This window comes from Vigna unguiculata, chromosome 11 (genome assembly GCF_037176805.1).
Source record: "Vigna unguiculata cultivar grain cowpea cultivar isolate G323 ecotype 2 chromosome 11, ASM3717680v1, whole genome shotgun sequence".
Classification (NCBI taxonomy): domain Eukaryota; kingdom Viridiplantae; phylum Streptophyta; class Magnoliopsida; order Fabales; family Fabaceae; genus Vigna; species Vigna unguiculata.
In genome coordinates this window covers 25,993,705-26,013,759 of record NC_140802.1, presented here as the reverse complement: position 1 = coordinate 26,013,759, position 20,055 = coordinate 25,993,705, and the positions used below count along the sequence as shown (strand labels likewise).

At 33.3% G+C, this 20,055-nt stretch overlaps 1 protein-coding gene across 2 annotated transcripts; it reads right to left on the bottom strand.

The window, feature by feature from the left end:
• Window positions 1-4,578: 4,578 nt before the first annotated feature.
• Window positions 4,579-8,408, bottom strand: LOC114168560 (G-type lectin S-receptor-like serine/threonine-protein kinase At4g27290). 2 transcript variants are annotated; one of them, XM_028053434.2, is made up of 7 exons: window positions 6,973-8,408; window positions 6,709-6,828; window positions 6,038-6,177; window positions 5,716-5,926; window positions 5,356-5,593; window positions 5,126-5,273; window positions 4,579-5,044 (listed from the first exon to the last, which is right to left on the bottom strand). In XM_028053434.2, exons 1-7 carry the CDS (start codon window positions 8,258-8,260, stop codon window positions 4,754-4,756), a joined length of 2,436 nt encoding a protein of 811 aa, XP_027909235.2. In that variant the 5' UTR covers window positions 8,261-8,408; the 3' UTR covers window positions 4,579-4,753. The 2 variants fall into 2 exon arrangements, with proteins under 2 accessions (XP_027909235.2, XP_027909236.2); XM_028053435.2 differs by having other exon boundaries at window positions 6,709-6,825; window positions 6,973-8,405.
• Between the last annotated feature and the right edge of the window lie 11,647 nt (window positions 8,409-20,055).

Here is a 20,055-nt window from a genome sequence, read left to right as displayed (position 1 = left end):
TTGTTTTTATTTTTTTTCTCCTGTTTTTTATTGTTTCTTGTGTTTTTATGGTTGTTTTCTTTATCAGGTATTGTTGCATTGTGGTGGGACTGTGTAACTTTTGGGAATGTGAGTATCTTTGCATCCTCCCAATTTCATTCACTTCGTTTTTCACGCTCCCAAGTTCTTATTTTTGTAATATGAGTCTATGAATTTATAGTCTATTGTGTATTAGTTTTATTGTATATATATATTAATCTCTTATTTTGCAGACATACAAGAGTACTACACCAATTTTCGCGAAATCCATAAAGTTTGGTAGGATAGCATGTGTCAAATTTATAATTTAGATGTACAATAGTATTGATTAAGATATTGACTTGTTGTTACAAGACACTTTCAAATGTATTTGGATTGTGGATGATGTCATGTTTCATAAAATGTATAGTTTTGTTTCTGGTTTGACTGGTTTGGTTTTCTAAAAAAATATGCAAATTAAAAACTGTTGGAATAACCAAAAACAAAAATTTTATTTAAAAAGTTAACAAGACAAATGTTTTCTCATGCAACCATTTTTTCTCTCTCCCAATTATTAAATCACGCACATGCACATCTCACATATTAAACCTTCACACCACCACCTTACTGCATGGCTTTTTCATATCTCTATCACTACAACTCACGCCTACTATAAACATAAAGTGAAACAAATCAAATATCCCCAATTGGGTGATTCGTTAACATGGAATAAAATTGGAAATTTTTATGTATGCAATGTAGAGGGAGGAAATAAACTCATGCTAATATGCCAAAACTTACTAAAAACAGTAAGAAATTGATCCCAAAAAGTGTTAAATGATAAAAGAAAGGTGATAATCAATTCAAAAGTTGAAAATGTAATCTAAACTCAAACAACAAAGGAAACAAAATATGACTATTAAAACTTCAAAATGAAGTAACTAGAAGAAAAAAATTGTGATCTAAACTAAAAACAATAATTGAAATCCTATATAAAATCTATGAAGGTTTCCTAAACATAGCAAAGACACAAAACTGTTACATTAGTAGGTACTAAAATTAAAATCAAATGAAGGAAAGTTATGCAAAACAACAACTAATGTATCTACTATAACTACCTAATCTCAAAACCTTTTACTTAAATTGAACCCCAAAAGCTAAAGAAAGAGAAATTAAATTGATATGTCTACAACCCAAATATACAAAGGAAAGAACTATAACAAAAGCCCATGGCTGTCTCATCAATGAAAGTATTCAAAGCATTAAAAATTGAAGTTTGTGGCTGCAAAGTTAACAAAAGGAGAAAGAAAAGCAAACATGCATCCAACCCAATCGTAACACATCCCACAAAATAAGTTTGGCTAATCAATCAAGCCAGAGGAAACATTACTTTGATAGGGTCTACACCCAACCATAACATATAAAACCCAATTGCCATGTGAAAGAAGATTTGAATTTATATTGATGAACAAAACATAATATCATGCAAATCATAGAAAGTTACTGCAAGGATAAGAAAGAGTAAATGCAAGCTTTAACCCTCCCACCTTCAACCACATCCCATCCAAGCATTTAAAGAGATAGAAACGAAAAAAAACAAAGAACTCAAAAATTCTCTTCTTAAACTGAAGACTACATTAAAACAAGACAAAATTGAATTTTACTACTTAAAAATTAAGGCTACAACTACAATTAGTACTAAAGCAATAAGGAAAATTAAATAATCAAACCAAATAGAGAAGAAATCAGTGTTAGAAAAGCAAAAATTCACATAACACTGATATATCATTCTCAATCACACAAAAACACGTAAAATCATGAAACCCAAATGAAAACTAAGCCATTCAAAACGACAAACAATGGGAGACCCATTTTACCTCTCTTCAATTCAGTGAAATCCAAAATCAAAGCAAAACAAATAACGATTTTTCATCTACCCACAACACAAATCGATCAAGTTTAGGTTTGCTTACCCTAACCTTTGAAAATCACGCCGGAGGTGAGATGAATGCTTTGTGACGCAACGACTAGGGTTCCGATGTCACGAGATGAGAGCTTCCAAATCGAGCTAAAGTATAAGTGTTTATGTATGTGGAGGAGGTGGCAACAGGACGACCAATACAGAAGAGTTTTCACAATGGAGGTTAAGGCTTTCACATCCTCGCTGGATAGGGGGGATTCTGTGTGGGTGTGGGTAAGCTAGTTTTCTTCTTCTTCTTTGTGAGATTTGTGAGGTGCTTAGACTATTTTTGAGAGTGTGGAGCGGGAGTGTGACATATTTTGAGAGAGTAGGAGTTAAAATATAGTTTTATTTTTTAATTAATTATTTTCCATATCCGTATGTAAGATCTGTAGGTAAAGTTTTTTTACTTACAAACGGATCATGTACCATTACCTACGGGAAATATCCTTAGCAAAAGCTCCCGCTCTAACACGCCAATAATACATATGGATTTTATATATGGAATATTCAGTATGAAATGTTTTTGCTTTACGTACAAAAATATCCATATGTAACTCAATCTTACATATTCGTACGTAAAATCCATATGTGATGCCTACTTTACCTACAGATCTAGATTTGTTTGTAATTATTTGTAGCTAATTCACCATTTTCTTGTAGTGGATATATTGTTATATATGGACCTGCCACATGTGCAAAATATGGTTGTCATAAGCACCATTTTGTATCACCTATATAAATGTTGTATTTAACACGATTTTTTTGTAATGTCTCTTATACAATAATGATTACAAAACAAGTACAACTAAAGATCATTGAAATGAAGAAGGAATGAAGTAAAAGCACAATTATGGCGCAATAAATGGCTTGAATAAAAATAGCAAAGATGGTTGAAAAATAGCGAATACATCTTGAAGATGGATATATAATGAAAATTAGGACGTAAGGAGAAAATGATATAAGGTAACCAAATAAAGATCAACTAGACATACTTCAAGTTTTATTTTGTCAACTTTTGTTAAATGTAATATTTACCTAAACTTGTATGTATTTTTTGTATGGAACTAAGAATTTACTTTATCTAAGGAATTAACTAAAATTACTTGTGGACATATTCCATTGGAAGTCGTTCCTACGTAATGGCATAAACCTTTCCCAGGAAATTCGTAAGTAACTATTTTCACTTACATATGAAATTTTTCTTACATAATGTCTATTTACATATATGAATTTAAATCGGTAGGAAAAATTCATAAATAAAACTCATTTTACCTTCAAATTTTAATTTGTACGTAATAATTAGTAGGCAATTTAGTAATTTCTCGTAGTATATGTTCTTTTAGAATCGACCTAGGTTATGCTCTTTATTGGGGACTTAGTTTTGTTTGAAAAACACTTCATAACCTAAATTAAGTTTAATTCTTTAAGTGCATGAACTTGTTCATTTTGACTCCCAAGTTGTCCACATTTGAGGCTAGTTTTTTTCACAATTTATCAATAAGTAACAAAAGGTGTTTCCATTATTCCATATATTACGGGATGACCTTGAGACCTTTCTACTCCAAATGAGGCGTGTGTCAAGGCACAATAATCGGTCTCGACTCTTAGGCTATTATTTGCAATGGTCATGGCTACATAGAGACTTTAGTCTCATTTTCCAATGCTTGTACTTCTTCCATAGTCTTTCTTTTAATACTTTCAAACTCCTTTCAGAGATTAAGAATCATAACCATCTTGTTGTGATGATTTTCCCAGAATTATTCTAGCCATCATGTGTGTGTGTGTTGTTCGTCATGTTCCAAGTTGAAACCATGCTATTGTTGGATAATTATTCCACTCGGCTTCACAATGGACACAAAAATGTTTTGGCCTCACAATAGATGCCACATTAGACTATGATGACTTTTGAAAGACCTTTTTTACTAAAGATTCTTGTTTTGGGCATTGCTCCAACTTCAAACCCTATGAATTTCTTCACTCGTATCTACTAAGATGCGAGAAGGTGCTAGGAAAGACATTTGACATTAGGGGTATCAAAGTAAGTCAACCTAGCACACATGAGTTGACTCAACTAGGCTTAGTTTTTTGTGAACCAAAACTTTTGTAACACAACTTGACCTACCACGAATTGGTGAGTTAACCCATGTAAGTTTGTTTTGTATTTTTAATTTATTTTATATATTTATTACAGTACAATCAAAGTCGATTGACTTGACATATTGTTTTATAGCATTATCTTATAGTATTAATAATCAAAGTGTTGGCCTTTTTACAAAACATTACTATAAAGATAGTAGTTGAAAATTAAAGTGACAACTTACATAACTTGGCAAACAAATAAATTAAACATCTAAACTATTAAAACGTTATTGGACATCATTCTAGCATTTAAAAAGATCAAATTTTCAACCTACATAATAAGTAGTAAATAGTTATAATGAATTTTTTTTTTAAAAATCGTAAAAGAAACACTAAAGGACTATTGTTGGTGTGTTACGAGTCAATTGACCTTTAACCCAGCTTAAACCCATTTAATCCAACGTCTCAAATCCATGGTGATCGAAGGAAGGTCAAGGGTTGAAGCCCATTTTGAAATATTTATTTAACACTGAAACACATTTTATGATAACTAATAAATGCATAATTAATGAAAAATGTATACATTGGAATCCATGCCTATTTATCATAGTTTTACTAAATTTTTGGTTTGTGTGGGACTCAAAATGTGCATGTGTGTTCCAGGTTAAACTTCTGCAACCATTAGTATGAGTTGTGCAACCATGTTATTGATTTTCACCGAGCCTTTAGGGTTATGGTTAGGGCATTGGTTGAACTACTTGAACTTGAACTTGCTTCAATAGATTCCTTCTTATTGAAAATCCCCGGCCTTTTTGGTTCATCCAAATCCATCTCACTTCCCAACATTAAAACCACTGAACTCATTGTAGGCCTATCCTCTGGGTATTGTTGAACACACAATAGCCCAATATGGATGCAACGTAACAATTCAGATTCAATGCATGAACTCTCAATGTTTGGGTCAATTATTTCTGAAGTCTTTCCAAATTTCCACAATGTCCATGCCTACATACAAACAACAAAATTTTTACAATGAAAAACAAAAATCATATAAGATGGACAAAATAATAATATCAAAGTGCTTACATGATCAACAAGGTTATATTGCTTTCCATGATATGATCCTCTATTTTTCCTCCCACATATTATCTCCAACAATATAACACCAAAGCTGAATACATCAGATTTTATAGAAAACTGACCATCAATAGCATATTCGGGTGCCATGTACCCACTGAAATAAACCATTGAAGAAAGATCAAATTTACATGATTTGTCTGTAAATGGAAAAGGTTTTGAAACATTTAAACACTCACAATGTTCCAACTATCATATTTGTGTTTCCTTCAATCTCCTCTTTTCCAACAGTTTTAGCCAATCCAAAATCTGATATTTTTGGATTGAAATCTTCATCTAGAAGAACATTACTCCCTTTGAGGTCTCTATGGACAATCCTTAGTCGAGAATCTTCATGAAGATACATAAGTCCTCTTGCAAGTCCACAAATTATGTGGAAACGCTTTTTCCAGTCAAGTAGTTTACCTTTTGTGTGATCTGTGTTTCACAACAAATCTTTCATTAAAAAAATGAATATTCATGCTTGAGAAGCTTCTATCTATTAATATAGTTATAAAACACTAGTGAGTACTAAAGTAAGAGATCCTGATACTCTATACCAAAAATGAAGTAATCTAGGCTGCCGTTGGACATATATTCATAAACCAATATTTTTTCTTGGTTTTGAATGCAACAGCCTAAAAGTTTTACAAGATTCCTGTGCTGAAGTTTTGCAATCAGTTTAACTTCATTTACAAACTCGGTTATTCCTTGTCCTGAATTTTGTGAAAGTCTCTTTACAGCAATTTCTAGTCCACTGAATAATTTTCCCTGCAAGCCGCATTCATGTGAGTATAAACTCGTTATATATAACATTAATAATTAATAATTCTATAATAGCAATGGATTATTGAAATTCGAAAAAAGAAAACATTGGATTACCCAATATACAGGTCCAAAACCACCTTCTCCAATCCGATTCATCTCTGAGAAATTATCAGTAGCAGCTGTAATTGTTGACAAATCAAACAATGGTAGATCCAAATCATCCACACATGATTCAAAGATATTTTCTGACTTCTCTGAAAATGAGTATAATTAATTAGAAATCTATGGAAGTAAACTTAAACTAGTTAAAATAGATATTGTATTATGCAGAAAAAGAAATTGTTCGGATAAAAAGAAATGACAGTGTTGTGTTTTTTCTGTTTTACTCATACAAGTTATTAAATTCAACAACTATTAAACGTAACAAAAGTGGTTGACCATGCTGATGGATCATCAAACAAAATATTCAAATGATAGTTATTGTTAGCATTTTGGTAGAGTTGAAATTATTGCACATGGCTATTGAATTTAACATTAATACTGCTAAAATAACAATGTTAATAAAGTGTGCTAAAGAGAATGCTTTTATTAAGAATTAAAGTTGAACACCTACCATGGAGTTCAGGTATCACCTGTGTCTGTCTCTTTAATTAAATTTATCAGATATTTTAATTCAGTGGGTTCAGTTTTACTTTCTCATTTTAGACATTTCCTGCTTCATCAAATCCAGTACAAGGAATTATTCAGCTCATTTTTCAGTTAAGAGAAAAGGAAAAATACTTTACCGTTCTTCTTCCTCCGGAATCTGCAGATGAAATAAATACCAAGTAAAAGCATCCCTGAAGCCACAGGGATGCTGGTTACAAGTTTTATTGTGGACTTCCTCCGCCTGTTGATAGCATCTTCTTGGCGGTTGAATTTGACCAAACAAAATAACAAAGGATAAATTCCTTTTTGAAGATCCAAACATCAATTCCGAAAGACAAGACTGAAACTGTGATTAGAAAAACAAGAAAAGGTGTAGCTGGAAAAGTTAACGAAGCAGTTACCTAATTCTGATTTTGGCAGCCGGATATATAAAGCCTGCCCATATGTAGCATTTGAATACTGTATGATGTCAATTAGATCACCAAACCACATCACACAACCACTTCCTGATCCACTAATATTATAATTTGTATATGCCATGCAGGAACAATCATTCAAGCACTTGCTTCTGCATTGCGCTAGATCAATACTCTGATCCACAGAGGTATGTTCAGTATCCGGAACTTTCAAGCCTTCGACAGGGACAAACCCATCATTCTTGCAATTCAAAGCATGTTTAAGGACACATCCTTGAGACCAGTCCGTTGTGCTCCAGTTTTCTCGAGACTTAGGCTCGAACCCTTTCAAACATTCACACATTGGTGATGCAGAAGGGGCGCAATATGCATTGGCTCCACATACGCCATAATGGTCACAGAGCTCCGCTGGTATGGTTAAATAAGGTGACCATGATTTAGTATCCTCTAACCACACATAACGAGGACGCTCTTCCGAGGTTTGGTTAAGGACCACAATTGTTGTTAAACTAGTATTCACCAGTGTCCATGTGTAATAAACCTCTTCCTTGTTGGACACAAACTCATAATTGTAAACCTTATTAGGCCTCAGATTTGGCCGGCCACTGAAGCGCAATCCATTCCATGGTCCAGTTCTGCAGAACTTTTTGGTTCCCTTCATGATATAGGTATCAGGATAAGGATATAGTTTAATGCCCCATGACAAATCTCCTGGTGTTGGATCATCATAACTCTTCCAAGATACGATACGAATACTAAAATTTCTTTTGATGTCCCATCCAATCTTCATTCCAGCAACCATTGTATTAGAAGGGTAATCAAAACTTTGCCACAAGTATTCCTCTGTATTTGCTGCACTCTGATCTCTTATTACAAGATTACCAGAATCCAAAAGTACTGCTACTGGATTCTGTGCATCGTTTGCAGAACTAGTGTACCAAACATCGATGTTGTTGTGGGAAATGACCAAGTTGCCAGAACTATTTAGTTTCAAGATGGCAGAGGAATCATTGATAGGATTGGCACCGTTTGCAACCCAAACAACGTTTTGAATTGGAATATTCTTATACCAAATCCCGAGGTAGATCTTGTTGGGATTTCCAAGATTGAAGAAACCAAGCTCAAAGGTTCCGAGTGGGCGAGAAACTATGGTGTTTCCATAACTGAGGGACTGGGACTGAGAAATAGATGACGTGTCTTGTACAGTGGAAACAACAGAAGGGATAAACGGTATAAGCAGGAGACTCGTGAGAGTAACAAGAATAAACTTCATTGAGAACTAAGCCTGAGAGTTAGAGCTTTCGCCCAAGATTAAGAAAACTGAAACCGTTCAACAGAAAGAGAGTATCTAAAGCATAGATAATGAAGGAGTCAAACTTGTGTGCGAAGTATAAACTTCACCAGAATTGTTTAGACAAGTGGCTTGGTTCTGAATAGTGAGTGACAATAATGTGTGTGAAGTAAATTTTAACTTCAATGTAAATGTTCAATGATTTTCAGTAGAATTTTCTGTGGACTCTTGCATTTCGTCTTTTACGGGTTTTGTTTGCTTCTCTTTCTAGAATGTGACTTGAAGGACCAACGTGTTATTATTGTCAATTGTTGCTCTCAGTCACTGTCCAAATAACTAGATGAGACATTTATAAAAGACTAAGAAAGTTGAATTTTGGTGCTTATAGGGGAGCAACTTGCGATATTGGTCCACGAAACTCACCTATCATTACCAAAATCCTCACGTTTGAGTCAATAATATTTGGTCTTTAGTTAGCTCATCGCTTTGAATATTCTGAAATAAGTACGTATTCTTCTAAAAAAAGGCAATTATATAACTTTCACACTAGAACAAGAGGTACGCTTTATTTTTATAATCAAATTACATCACAGAAAGAGATCAACGTAAATATGAGATACATAAAAGAACAAGATCCTTTTGAAACCAGATTTATATAAAAATAAAAGAGATACAAGCTAAAAGGATTGAGTAAGTAGCCTCAACGTTAGATACAAAGCTTTTTTGCGTAATTACTTTGTCAGTACCTTTAGCCCCTTTTTCCAGTGACCCTCAAACTCCACCTCCATCTCCCCCGTAGTAGTGATGATCTCTTTATGATGAGATCTTTTTTCGGATGTCAGAAAAGGGTGAGAGATTAAGTTTTAAATTTGTTTCAAATTTCTGGTGAGAATCTTGTTTCGGTGTTTTGTTTATCATTTATAATTGCTTGATTTAGTCATCTGTGTCTTATGTGTTGCGCAAAACACTTATTTCATTACTATGTTGGACTTGAAGGAGAAAACTTAACTTTTCAATGAAAATATTTTGATGATGATTGAAATGAACTGAAAATGTATTATTTTCTTAGCTTATATTAGGTGTTGTTTGAGTTCTTCACATACGTTATTTACAAGTTTTATTTTGTTTCAACACAACCAATATCTAAAATGAGATAACGGACATATGTTTTTTAAAGAACAATGGCTTAACTAAAGTAAGTGTTTGTATTCAATTATATTTATAAGATATTTAAAACATAATAACCAATTATCAACATTGTTAATTGATTCAAGTAGAAAACATTTTTAAGATTTTCAAAGTTATTAAAAAATAATAGATTACACTAATTAAATGTGTTTTTGGCATCAAATAAAAAGTAGTTTTATTTTATTATTATTTGTCATAATCGATATTCACTACAACAAAAAATTACTTTAGATAATAGTGAAAAATTATGGTCTAAAGCTAAGAAACCTTTGGGTAGGTGGTTGTGGTCTATATTATATAGATACAGTTTTTTTTTAGGCCACAAAATTATAAAACTGTTGTCTATTTTGCAACAGTGAACAAATCGTTGCCTACGATATGATAATTGGCAACACTTTTGCAATCTTCCTATCACAACAATTGTTTTTGTGTTGTTTATTCTTTTAAACAAGGTTTATATATAGGCCACACTTTTTTCAAATGTGGAAATATAGAAATGCAATCCTTGAAATTAATTTTACAATATTATTTTTAATTTTATTTATAGATTTAGACAACCATATTTTAAATGATAATCTATTAAAATTGTATAAATAAAATTAAAAATATTAATAAAACACTTATAAAATATATAATGAAAATTGTTTGGTATACAATATCTCAACTAAAAGGTACACATTTTTTGCGTTTTCTAATCCTAACACAGATGCATCTTTCAATTCCACACCATGCAAGTGGATAAGGAAGCTCTAGATGTGTGGCCTCACTATCTTCAACAATCCTCTTTGCATCAACTGAACCACCAAGCAAGCCACATCTTGTGATTGACACGCAATGATTATGTGTAGAGATTTTCACTTTAGACTAGCCAATATATAAACAAGGAAGTGGTTGACCAGTTCTGATTCCACTTTAGCTATTTCTTGGTGAGGAAAGGAATATAGATTTTTGGAAAGGATATACTATCACACCTGCATGGAATAGGATTAGCACTTGCAAGAAATTGATTAACATTTAAATTTTAAGTTTTTAAACATGAAGACAAAGATAACTTAATAAAGACTAATTATAGGTTATGGGTTCTTATGTTATTTTTATGAACTCTGAATCTCAATGTCAACCTATTTTTCCTAAATAAACTTTTACAGGTTCAAATTAAGTATTGGAACACAGCAACATCAAAGTGAAGATGTTGATGTCGTGACCTAAGTTTGAAAGATTAAGCAAGACAAATAATGAACTCTAATAAGTTCATTAGGTTCTTGGATAAGTGCTAACCGATATCAACAATGAACAACTTGAAAAGATACCCAAAATATATATAATTAATAAATTATTATCAGTTGTACTGTCAAAGGTACCCAAAAGGAAAAAATAATTCGTTTTCACATTCAATATAGAAAATGATGGTTAAACACTCCAAAATAAGCTGTTACACCTATATACAAGAAAATAAGAAAGGAATGTGAGATGTCGTGATACATGAAAAGATAAAACTAAGTAAGTTTTGAAATGGATGAAGCTTATTATTATTCTATACATTTTACCTAACAAAAAAAAACAATTCACTAATTATACTTGTACTCATAAAACCTGAAAATTCATAATGAAGCTAATACCCCAGAAATATGTTTCATCTGAACCAGAAAGAAAAGAAAATAGTGAAGACTGATGAAGACAGAAAGTACAATGACTAGTGAGATAAGATGTTGGTGGATAAACTGAATATAAATCTTAAATAGGCATCGTGTGAAACTTTGAGAATCTCTTATAAATGCTACTTAAATTTTCAATAACATTTCGGTTTGTTGATGAAGAAAATAAAGTGTCATATGATGTTGTAATAATACCTTAAAAGATGAAAGAGCAACATCAGGACTGATTCAATCAAGCGATATTCATGCATAACCCAATTCTTTCTAATGCCATGTGGTGCTCTACCTCTATAGTACACCAATGTCTTCTTCATACCAACAGACTTCTTTTGAGAGTGCACTGGCCTATCTTTCCCTGTAGCTTTCCAATAACCAGCTTGTGTTGAACGGTTAGTTCTTGACCCATTTGGGTACTTCTTGTCCCTAGGACTGTAAAAGTACCATTCCATGTCCTTGCTTGGAAGGAATGATTTATCTGTTATTTTCACATATAAACAATTGGAAAGTGAACATGTAATGTTAGTTTAGTTAACCGATCAAAAATTTCAGTGACAGAAAAAACAAAATCATAACTTCCTAAATGTTGATATCTATGTCATGATATCACATTAAATACCTCGCAAATCTCATGGTTCACACTTGTATAAATCAACTTCAGCAATGATATCAAGATCTATTAAACGAGCTGTTATTTTCCTCTCCAAGTAGTAAGCAACAAGCTCATCTCCCAACATTTGTTCTTTTGAGATCTACATTGATTCCTTCTTATTTGAGACACTAAGTCATTCATGAACAGTACAATGAAAGAAACCGTAAGACCTGGAAAAAAAATTAGACTAAAAAAAAATACATGAGAAAAATTAATGACCCGATTAATATTGTTGATTTATTTAATTTAATTAGGTTATTAAATTATGAAATATGAAATAATTATTATTTGAGTGATTTAAGTTATTGTGATATTTATAATAATTATTTAAGTGATGTAAGTTATTGTTTTATTTATTTTAAATTTTAATATTATATTTAATGTTATAGAGATGTATACATATTTAAGTGGTGCATGTTATGACGTGAAAAAGTATATAGTTTAGTGGTTATGCATGTGTTCGACCTGTTTGGGTGCAAAGGCTTGATTCCGGTTAGCTTGAAGAAAAAGATGTATGTTTTGTTATTTTATTTAACTAATTAATTATGGTGGATAGATAAGATAAGTCTATATGATATTCGTGCACAATATATAAAAGCTTGTAGTTTGGTGGTTGTTGTGCGAAAAGTGTGCGTGTTTGAAACCTCTGCCCATATTACGTGTAATATTTATTTTATTTTCTCTCTTCTCTAATGGTGGGGCCCATAGAAATTTCTTTCTCCTTTTGCTGTTTCTTTTCTTTCTTCATTTTGTTTCTTTGCTACCACAAATAAAAAAAAATGAAACTCTCTATTCTGTTTTTATTTTCAAACACTTGTTAATGTTACATGAAGATAATAAAAAGGAAGAGGTTTTAATTTATAGAATTTTAATAAAATAAGGGTTTTAGGTTAAATGCTAGGGTTCTTTAGAGAGTTGCTAGAAGGAAGAGACTGCGGTAAGTCCTAGAAGGATTGTTACACGAGGTAGGGGAAGCCAACCTTGCTTTTTTTTTCATGTTTTTCTTGTTGTTTGATGAATGAAGCTGACCATGTTTCTTTTTTCTATCTTTGCTTAGTAATGAAACCTTTTGAAAACCTTGCCATGTGTTTTCTGTTGCATGGTTTTATGTGTGCATGGTCTTCCCATTCTTTTTTTGGCTTTGTGCATTGGGTTTCATTTAATGTGATGATATATTTGAAAAAAGAGTGTTACGGTTATTGCATTGTGGTGCAGTATTTTTCCTTTTGGGTTCTTGATTGGATTAATTTGTTTTCTTTCTTTTCTTTCCATTCTATAGGACTTCTCTTTCCCTTTTGTTCATGGTGCAGGTTTTCTTTTATTTTCACACCAATGGCAAAGTTTTCATCTTAAAAGCATGTGGTGTGGCACTACCCATGTTCCTACACTGCACAAATTTCGTAAATGAAGGTTACTACTTCGTTAACCGTTGCGTTGAGCTGAAATTTTAACAGTTGATCCTTAACACATAGTTCTTGACTTTGACCGGTCGGATCTTGAATCGGAGCTCTGTAGTGAGAGCAATTTATATCGCAAGGTTCTTGTAGTTTGGTTGTTGACAACATTGACCTTTGTTGCTTGTTTGGTGCATAACTTTCTCTATAGTTAATCAATTAAGTTGGTTATTATTGCATTTGATTCTTGATTCAATCATCTTTAATTTGAATATAAATACATATTTTTTGTAGTTGTACACAAGATGCAATTTTATTTCTAAAATCTCAAATCGTTTGCATAATGTGTTGTTAAGTTGGATTGGATAAAAATTATAAGAATTAGTTATTTTCCAAGAGAGAGAGATGTAAGTGAGGATGTTGAGGCATGAAGGTATGCAAGGTTGTGATTCACGGTGGGAGAGTGATGTAAATAAATGGGTTATGTGATTGGTGGTTTTTCTTGGTTTGTATGGGTTGCATGGTTATGTAGTTTAAGTGGTGGTTTGAGGATAATTACTTGAGTGTGATGTTATACTGTGTTTGAATGAATGTCACTCGTTGGGTTCATTGTATGAATGTATTATTTGATAAGTTGATGGGTTTATTTCCCATGCATGATGTGATGGTGTATATTTTGTTGGCAATATGTAATTCTCATGGGTTACATGTTGGAAGTGTGTTGCATTGTTGAGAACTCTTGTTGAAATTAAATGTTGTGTGAGGTTTTCCGTACCTAGGAACCCAGTGAAGAATTTTTTGCCTGTGTAAAGCAATGGAAAGGGGTCCTCTTCGCTTGTGTGAAGTAGTGGTAGAGGATTGGTTCGAGTGTTGTACCCTCTCGCTTGTGTGAAGTAGTGGGGAGGGAAAAGATGTTTTCACCTTATTTTGACTCGTTGCGAGTATAGTGCCCGATGTCCGATGCATCAACTTTTTTACTCATAATTCCTTGAGGAATAAGGGAGACATCTGGTTGCGTTAAGTGGGACACATTGAACCATCTGTTCTAGGAAACTAGATGTTGTTGTGGGGTGAGAGGTCGCGGAAAACCAAAGCTTAATTATGATAATTATGTTTAAAGATGTTAGATGAATGTGATACTATGTTTGGTTTGGTATGATTATTTGGATTTTGGGGTTTGTGTGTTCAAACCAAGGATTGATTGTGATCATAATGCTTAAGGGTTACTTGAATGAGATGTTGAGTATATTAATTATTTATGAATTTCTTTTATATATCATTCTTTATGGTTAGCTTACCCCTATTTGTTTGTTTGTGTGTTTGTTGTATGTGCGATGATCGTATAACGTGTGTGTTATAAGGAGCAGATGATATTGCAGATAATCTTGGCATGGAGTAGATTGTCGAGAGGCTGGAGTGGACTTGGGAGTTTTTATAATATATTTAGTTATTTTAAATCAAATACTAAAAATTATGTAATTTTTTTATTGTAAATGTTATTGGAAGTTTTTGACAAAGTGACGGGTTGAACTATGTAATTTAATTTAAGTTAAAAGTTTTTTATTAGTACATTTTCAATTATAATCCTTTTTCTTCAAACGCATTTGTTTTCTAACGTTCAGTGATATCCCAAAATTGGGTGTTACAGAAACACTATAAAATAGAAGAGTAGCATGGATGGAAAATTGCCAAAATGATATCAGCCTCCATAGCCTAATAACTCCCAAACATGGATCAAAAATTCAGATCTTTAACCTTCATTATTACTATTCTGGTGTACTCTTCCTCCCTGACAAGCTTCAGGATTAGTAGTATGTGAATACTATCAAGTAATAATAGGTCTCATGGTGATGTTGCTATATATGATAAAGAAAATATGACAAAGAAAGTCAAATTGCTAGACTTTTGATACTATCTATTCCATAGCCAGGCTTGAAATAATAGTTAAATGATACTAACCACTATTTTGAAGAAATAGTATAGTTTCACCATCATAAAGGATTCCTTTTGCCCTGTTATTTGTATAGAAAGCTTCACATAGATCATCATGGCCCTACATACCATTTGGATATAACATCAAGTGGTGAACAAGGATTCATGTAATATAGAGTGGAGTACTAAGCAATATTACCTTTGAATAGTAGGAACAGTTGCCAAAAGGCATGATGAAGGACCCAACAAGTCGGGACCCTAATGGAAGCCTGAAACAAGGAAATGCAAAATTGTCATTCCTACATGTTGCAAGAAAGAAGCATAATCTGGTCCTCCACCCCTAACCTACCAAACTTTCAAGTTTCATCACACAGAAATAGTTCATTAGCGTATAAAAATAATTAGACCAGATTGTACCAATCTAAAAGTATTTAAAATCAATTTTTAGTGCATGATCAATTTTCCAAAATGAAACTAAAGATGTGAACATTAAGTATGAACAACGAATTCCTCCAGCATTTCCTTAAATCTTGGTCTTCCATCACAAAACGACGGATCCCTACAAGTTATTTGTTATGAAAGGCAATGTTCAATCTAGTCAATAAAATCACTCACAAACATAGAAGTGCAAAGTCCATCCAATTTTATCTGATCGCAATCTCTTGGCCCTTGGAATCAGTTTCAGAGCTTGTGCTCCCTTCAATTAAAAGGTTCTCAAAAGTTGCATGTTCTGTATCAAAATAAGGTGAATCCAAGATTATCTCAGGTTTCTAGCTTACGAAATTAAGATGTGTGTCACACTAAACAAGCTTTTCAAAATTCTTGGCTAACATCCCTTGCAGAAATTCTAAAAATGTTGCCTACAAAACCACGACAAAAGTTCTAAAGATCATGGCCTAGTAAAGAACACCATGTGATCTAAACATATTACTATCAAGTATCAACCATGATACAAATCAAAACTAGGAAACTTAACCAAATAAACTTGTTACAATAAAACCATTATTCACGAGTCACAACCCAACAACACAAAAAGATTTAACACCACATTAGAGGGAGACGTGATAGTGATAAAAGGGAGACGCAGTGGTGTGAAGAAAATTCATAAAGTGGAATTGGCCATTTTATGAAAGAGGAGATGACGGCAATAATCGAAAACAAGTAGGAGACGACTGGTGAGAGGGAAAATTTGGTGCAAAGACATGCTTGAACCTAGGAAAAATCAAGGGAAGGAGAATGTCGTTTCCAGGTTTTTAGTAAACTCTTCTTTACCTTGTTTTAGAGATATCCCATTAATAGAATCAAATAATAAATCCAAACCCAAACAAAATAACCCTAGATTATAGATACAAAAGAGAAAGTACCGAAATACAAAATAAAACCAATATTCAATCAAATTAACCAACCAAAAATAAAAACCTAAGTTATATTGTATATGGTGAGAACCAAGAAGAGTGACTACTTGCTTAAGCCCAACCACGATGAGAAGGCACTAACATCGACGACATGGAGACCAAGGTGGAGATTCCTCGTTAGAAGGGACCCAATAACAATAAGAGGGCGCCGCACAACGCTGAGCTATTTGGATTTTTAGCAAGCATTTTCAATCAATAAGCATTTTTGGATCACGATGAGATATTGAAGGCAAGGTTGGCGAAGCGACCGCGGTGAAGGCGGGCGATCACATGTGATATCTAAACTGATATTAAACTTCCCTCTCACTCAAGCTCCCTTTACAGTGTAAAGAGAACCCGCACCACTCTCACGTAACCCCAGGACCACTCTAGCAATACTCACTCACAACTTCAAAGGAAGATTGTAAAGGTTTACACAAAACTAGAAAACTCTCATTATTCCTTCACAAAGACAATTAACCCTATTTATAATTCTGGTTTACAATAGAATCTGTTTTCTCAAACAAAAATTACCTAACAACCATAGAAAATAAATTCTGTTTATAGATTATTCGTTACAATCTCCCCCGTTCAAACCAGGACTTGTCCTCAAGTCATTTACAATGCTTTCGGATAAAAATCTAGTATCATGTAATTCCTTGGAAAGTATTACAAGAATGAACCTTCCGAACTATCTCTGAACTATTTACAATTAACTCAATGTTTTGTTCGTTTTCTGTATCCCCAGAAAGATTCACCGAGATCTGATTTTGTGCTCCAAATATAGCATTCAGCTTACCCCATACTTTACATGTACGCTTGTGATCTTTATCCCACTTTTCCTCACAGAACCGTCAAAGACCTTTAGCAATCCTTTCACTCGCTTGTTTATGATTTAAAGGTTGAACACTTGAGCACGTGGAATTCTATTCAAGTGCAGAATGTTTCCCACTTGAAGGATTTAAAGTAGTAATAGGATAATTTCTGTTACTAGAAACTGGTGCAGACCCTACCTCAACAATTTTGTCAACTTACTCAGTCGTACATGGCTTTACTGTTGAAAATTTCTATGCTATAACTTGAATGACTTCATCTTGTAAGCGAGCAAGACGAATTGTTCCATGAAACGTTTTAGGATTATGTACCCTGACAGATTTTTCAAATTCCACAGTCAAGCCGGAAAGGAAGAAACTTAAAGTCAAGTCTTCAGAAATATGTACCCGAGCGAGTAATGTGTCAAATCTTTCAAGATAATCCAACAAGGTTCCTTCTTGCTTTAATCTTGCCAAACTTGCAACGGGATCATCCATAGTCCTGGAATCAAATATGTTTCCTGTATCTTTAATGATTTGCTGCAAAGATTTCCCCATGTTCTTAATATTCTTCATGTAATGCCTTTGCTAAGCAAAAGCTTTTCCATCCATCGATAATAATAACAAATAACTTCGTTGATTTTCAGGGGTTCCCTCTAATTAAAAAATTGCTCTGACTTAGCTTTCCACTCACAAAAATTTGAACCGTCAAATGAAGGAAACAGAATGTGGGCCCGTTTTAGCGGTGAAATAATCGTGGTTACCGATTCATCTTGTATCTCCTCATATATCATAGATGTCTTGATTATGTTAGAAGTTGCAAATGTTGCTGTAAGGTCCGCTAAGGATTTCTGAATCATCTCTAAAGATTGTTGCACTAATTCTTGATCATTAGAAGAATCTTTTCATAAGAATCCATCCCAACTTCCAATTCTCTATTAGTCACCATTGTCTTCCTAGCAACTGATACCACTTGTAATAACTAAACTAATATTACTCTCACTCATGCTCCCTTCACAGTAAAGAGAACCCGGCTCTAATACCAATTGTAATATCTAAATTGATATTACAATTCCCTCTCATTCAAGCTCCCTTTATAGTAAAGAGAACCTGCACCATTCTCACGTAACCCCAAGACTGCTCTAGCAATATTCACTCACAACACAACTTCAAAGGAAGATTGTAGAGGTTTACAAAAGACTAGAAAACTCTCATTATTCCTTCACAAAGAACAATTAACCCTATTTATAATTCTGGTTTACGACAGAGTCTGTTTTCTCAAACCAGAATTACCTAACAATCATAGAAGATAAATTTTGTTTACAGATTATTCATTACACCACGATGAAGGCGAGAGACTAGACGGTGTTGAGTTTAGGTTTTTTAAGCTTAGGTTTGAAGGAGGGAAATTAATTTTTTTTTGGGATTTTAGTTTGGGCGTAGAGTATTTTGTTTTTAATTTTAAGAATGTGTCTTAGTTTAGTTTGTGTTTTTAGTGTTGGCGGTGTCTTTGTGTTTTTAGATTTAGTGCAGCGTCTAGTTTTTAATAGGAAGACACTTGGATAAATGTGGTATAAACTATCAACACTTTGAAAAATGTTGTTTTTGGTACCGACTAAACCATATTTATAAAAGTGCTGTCTTTTTCATATTTAGGCAACACTTTTCTATTCGTGGACAAATTTAGTGTTGCCTAAAGCAAAAAATGTTGTAGTGATTGTATCTATCCGATCCAATAGATGATGCTAAGTAATATGGTCCAATAAAGCCCAATTAGCCTCATCTCCAAAAAGACTGCAAAATACTCTAAGGTACATCTATTGGGGCGAATATTCACATATTACTATAAATTGTGACAAATCTTGGTATTGTGATTACGTCTTGATATCCCTTGATACCAAATATTGCAGAATATTTGGTATATCAGGTAAGGGGCTACATTAATATTATTGTTATTATTTATTCAAGGTAAGTTGTTATTGGTTAATATTACATTACATGTTTTATCACATGGATCCAAGGCCCAAAAGGTCTTATAAATACATATAGTATTTCACCAAGAAATACACCAGTCTCATATCATACTTGCTCTTATCAAAGATCCTAATTCTCTTACTGACTTGAGCGTCGGAGGGTCTTTTGTAGGTGGATTTTCCCCTGTGTCTCAATCCTTAGAAGCATCTCATCAAGATCTGTCAAAGCCATTTAGACCTTGCCACCTGTCCCAAAGCTCGTCTCAAGATTCAGTAAGAACATTTGGCTCCCATCGTGGATGTAAGACCCAGGAAAAATAATTATTATTACAAGAATGGTAATTGGCGTGGGGAGTATTATTTAAATTAATAAATAAAGAATTCAATTGTGTAGCACAATTGGTTAGAGCCTTGTCATGGGTTGGTGGTCAAGGGTTTGATTCTTAACATGTGCATTTGGTGTGGATGATGAACGAAGCTCAAGAACAAATCAAAAAGCTCAAATTACGCGAAATTTGAATGGAACAGTGGGTTTGAGTGCACGTGAACATGAAAATTCCATAAACATGTGAATGATGAAATGGTGATGGAATTGGGTGTGTGATGGTTCAAAATGCTTGGGAATCATCCCAGGAGTGTGCATGAGACAGAACTCAAAATGGTTGAGAATTGAGAGAGAAATTTAATGGAATAGTGACTAAGGTGTGTGTGAAGTAGTGGAATAAAAAGAAACTTGAAATTGTAGCAAGAGTGCAATGAAGTGGAGAAATGAGTGAAATG

Bases quoted from the DNA above. Each gene is read 5' to 3' on its own strand.
- LOC114168560 (XM_028053434.2), bottom strand. From the start codon at position 8,260: ATGAAGTTTATTCTTGTTACTCTCACGAGTCTCCTGCTTATACCGTTT. The intron at 5,927-6,037 runs GTAATCCAATGT...TGCGGCTTGCAG, and splicing joins GTTTTGGACCTGTATATTGG to GGAAAATTATTCAGTGGACT. The intron at 5,594-5,715 runs GTATAGAGTATC...TGTGAAACACAG, and splicing joins CCTAGATTACTTCATTTTTG to ATCACACAAAAGGTAAACTA.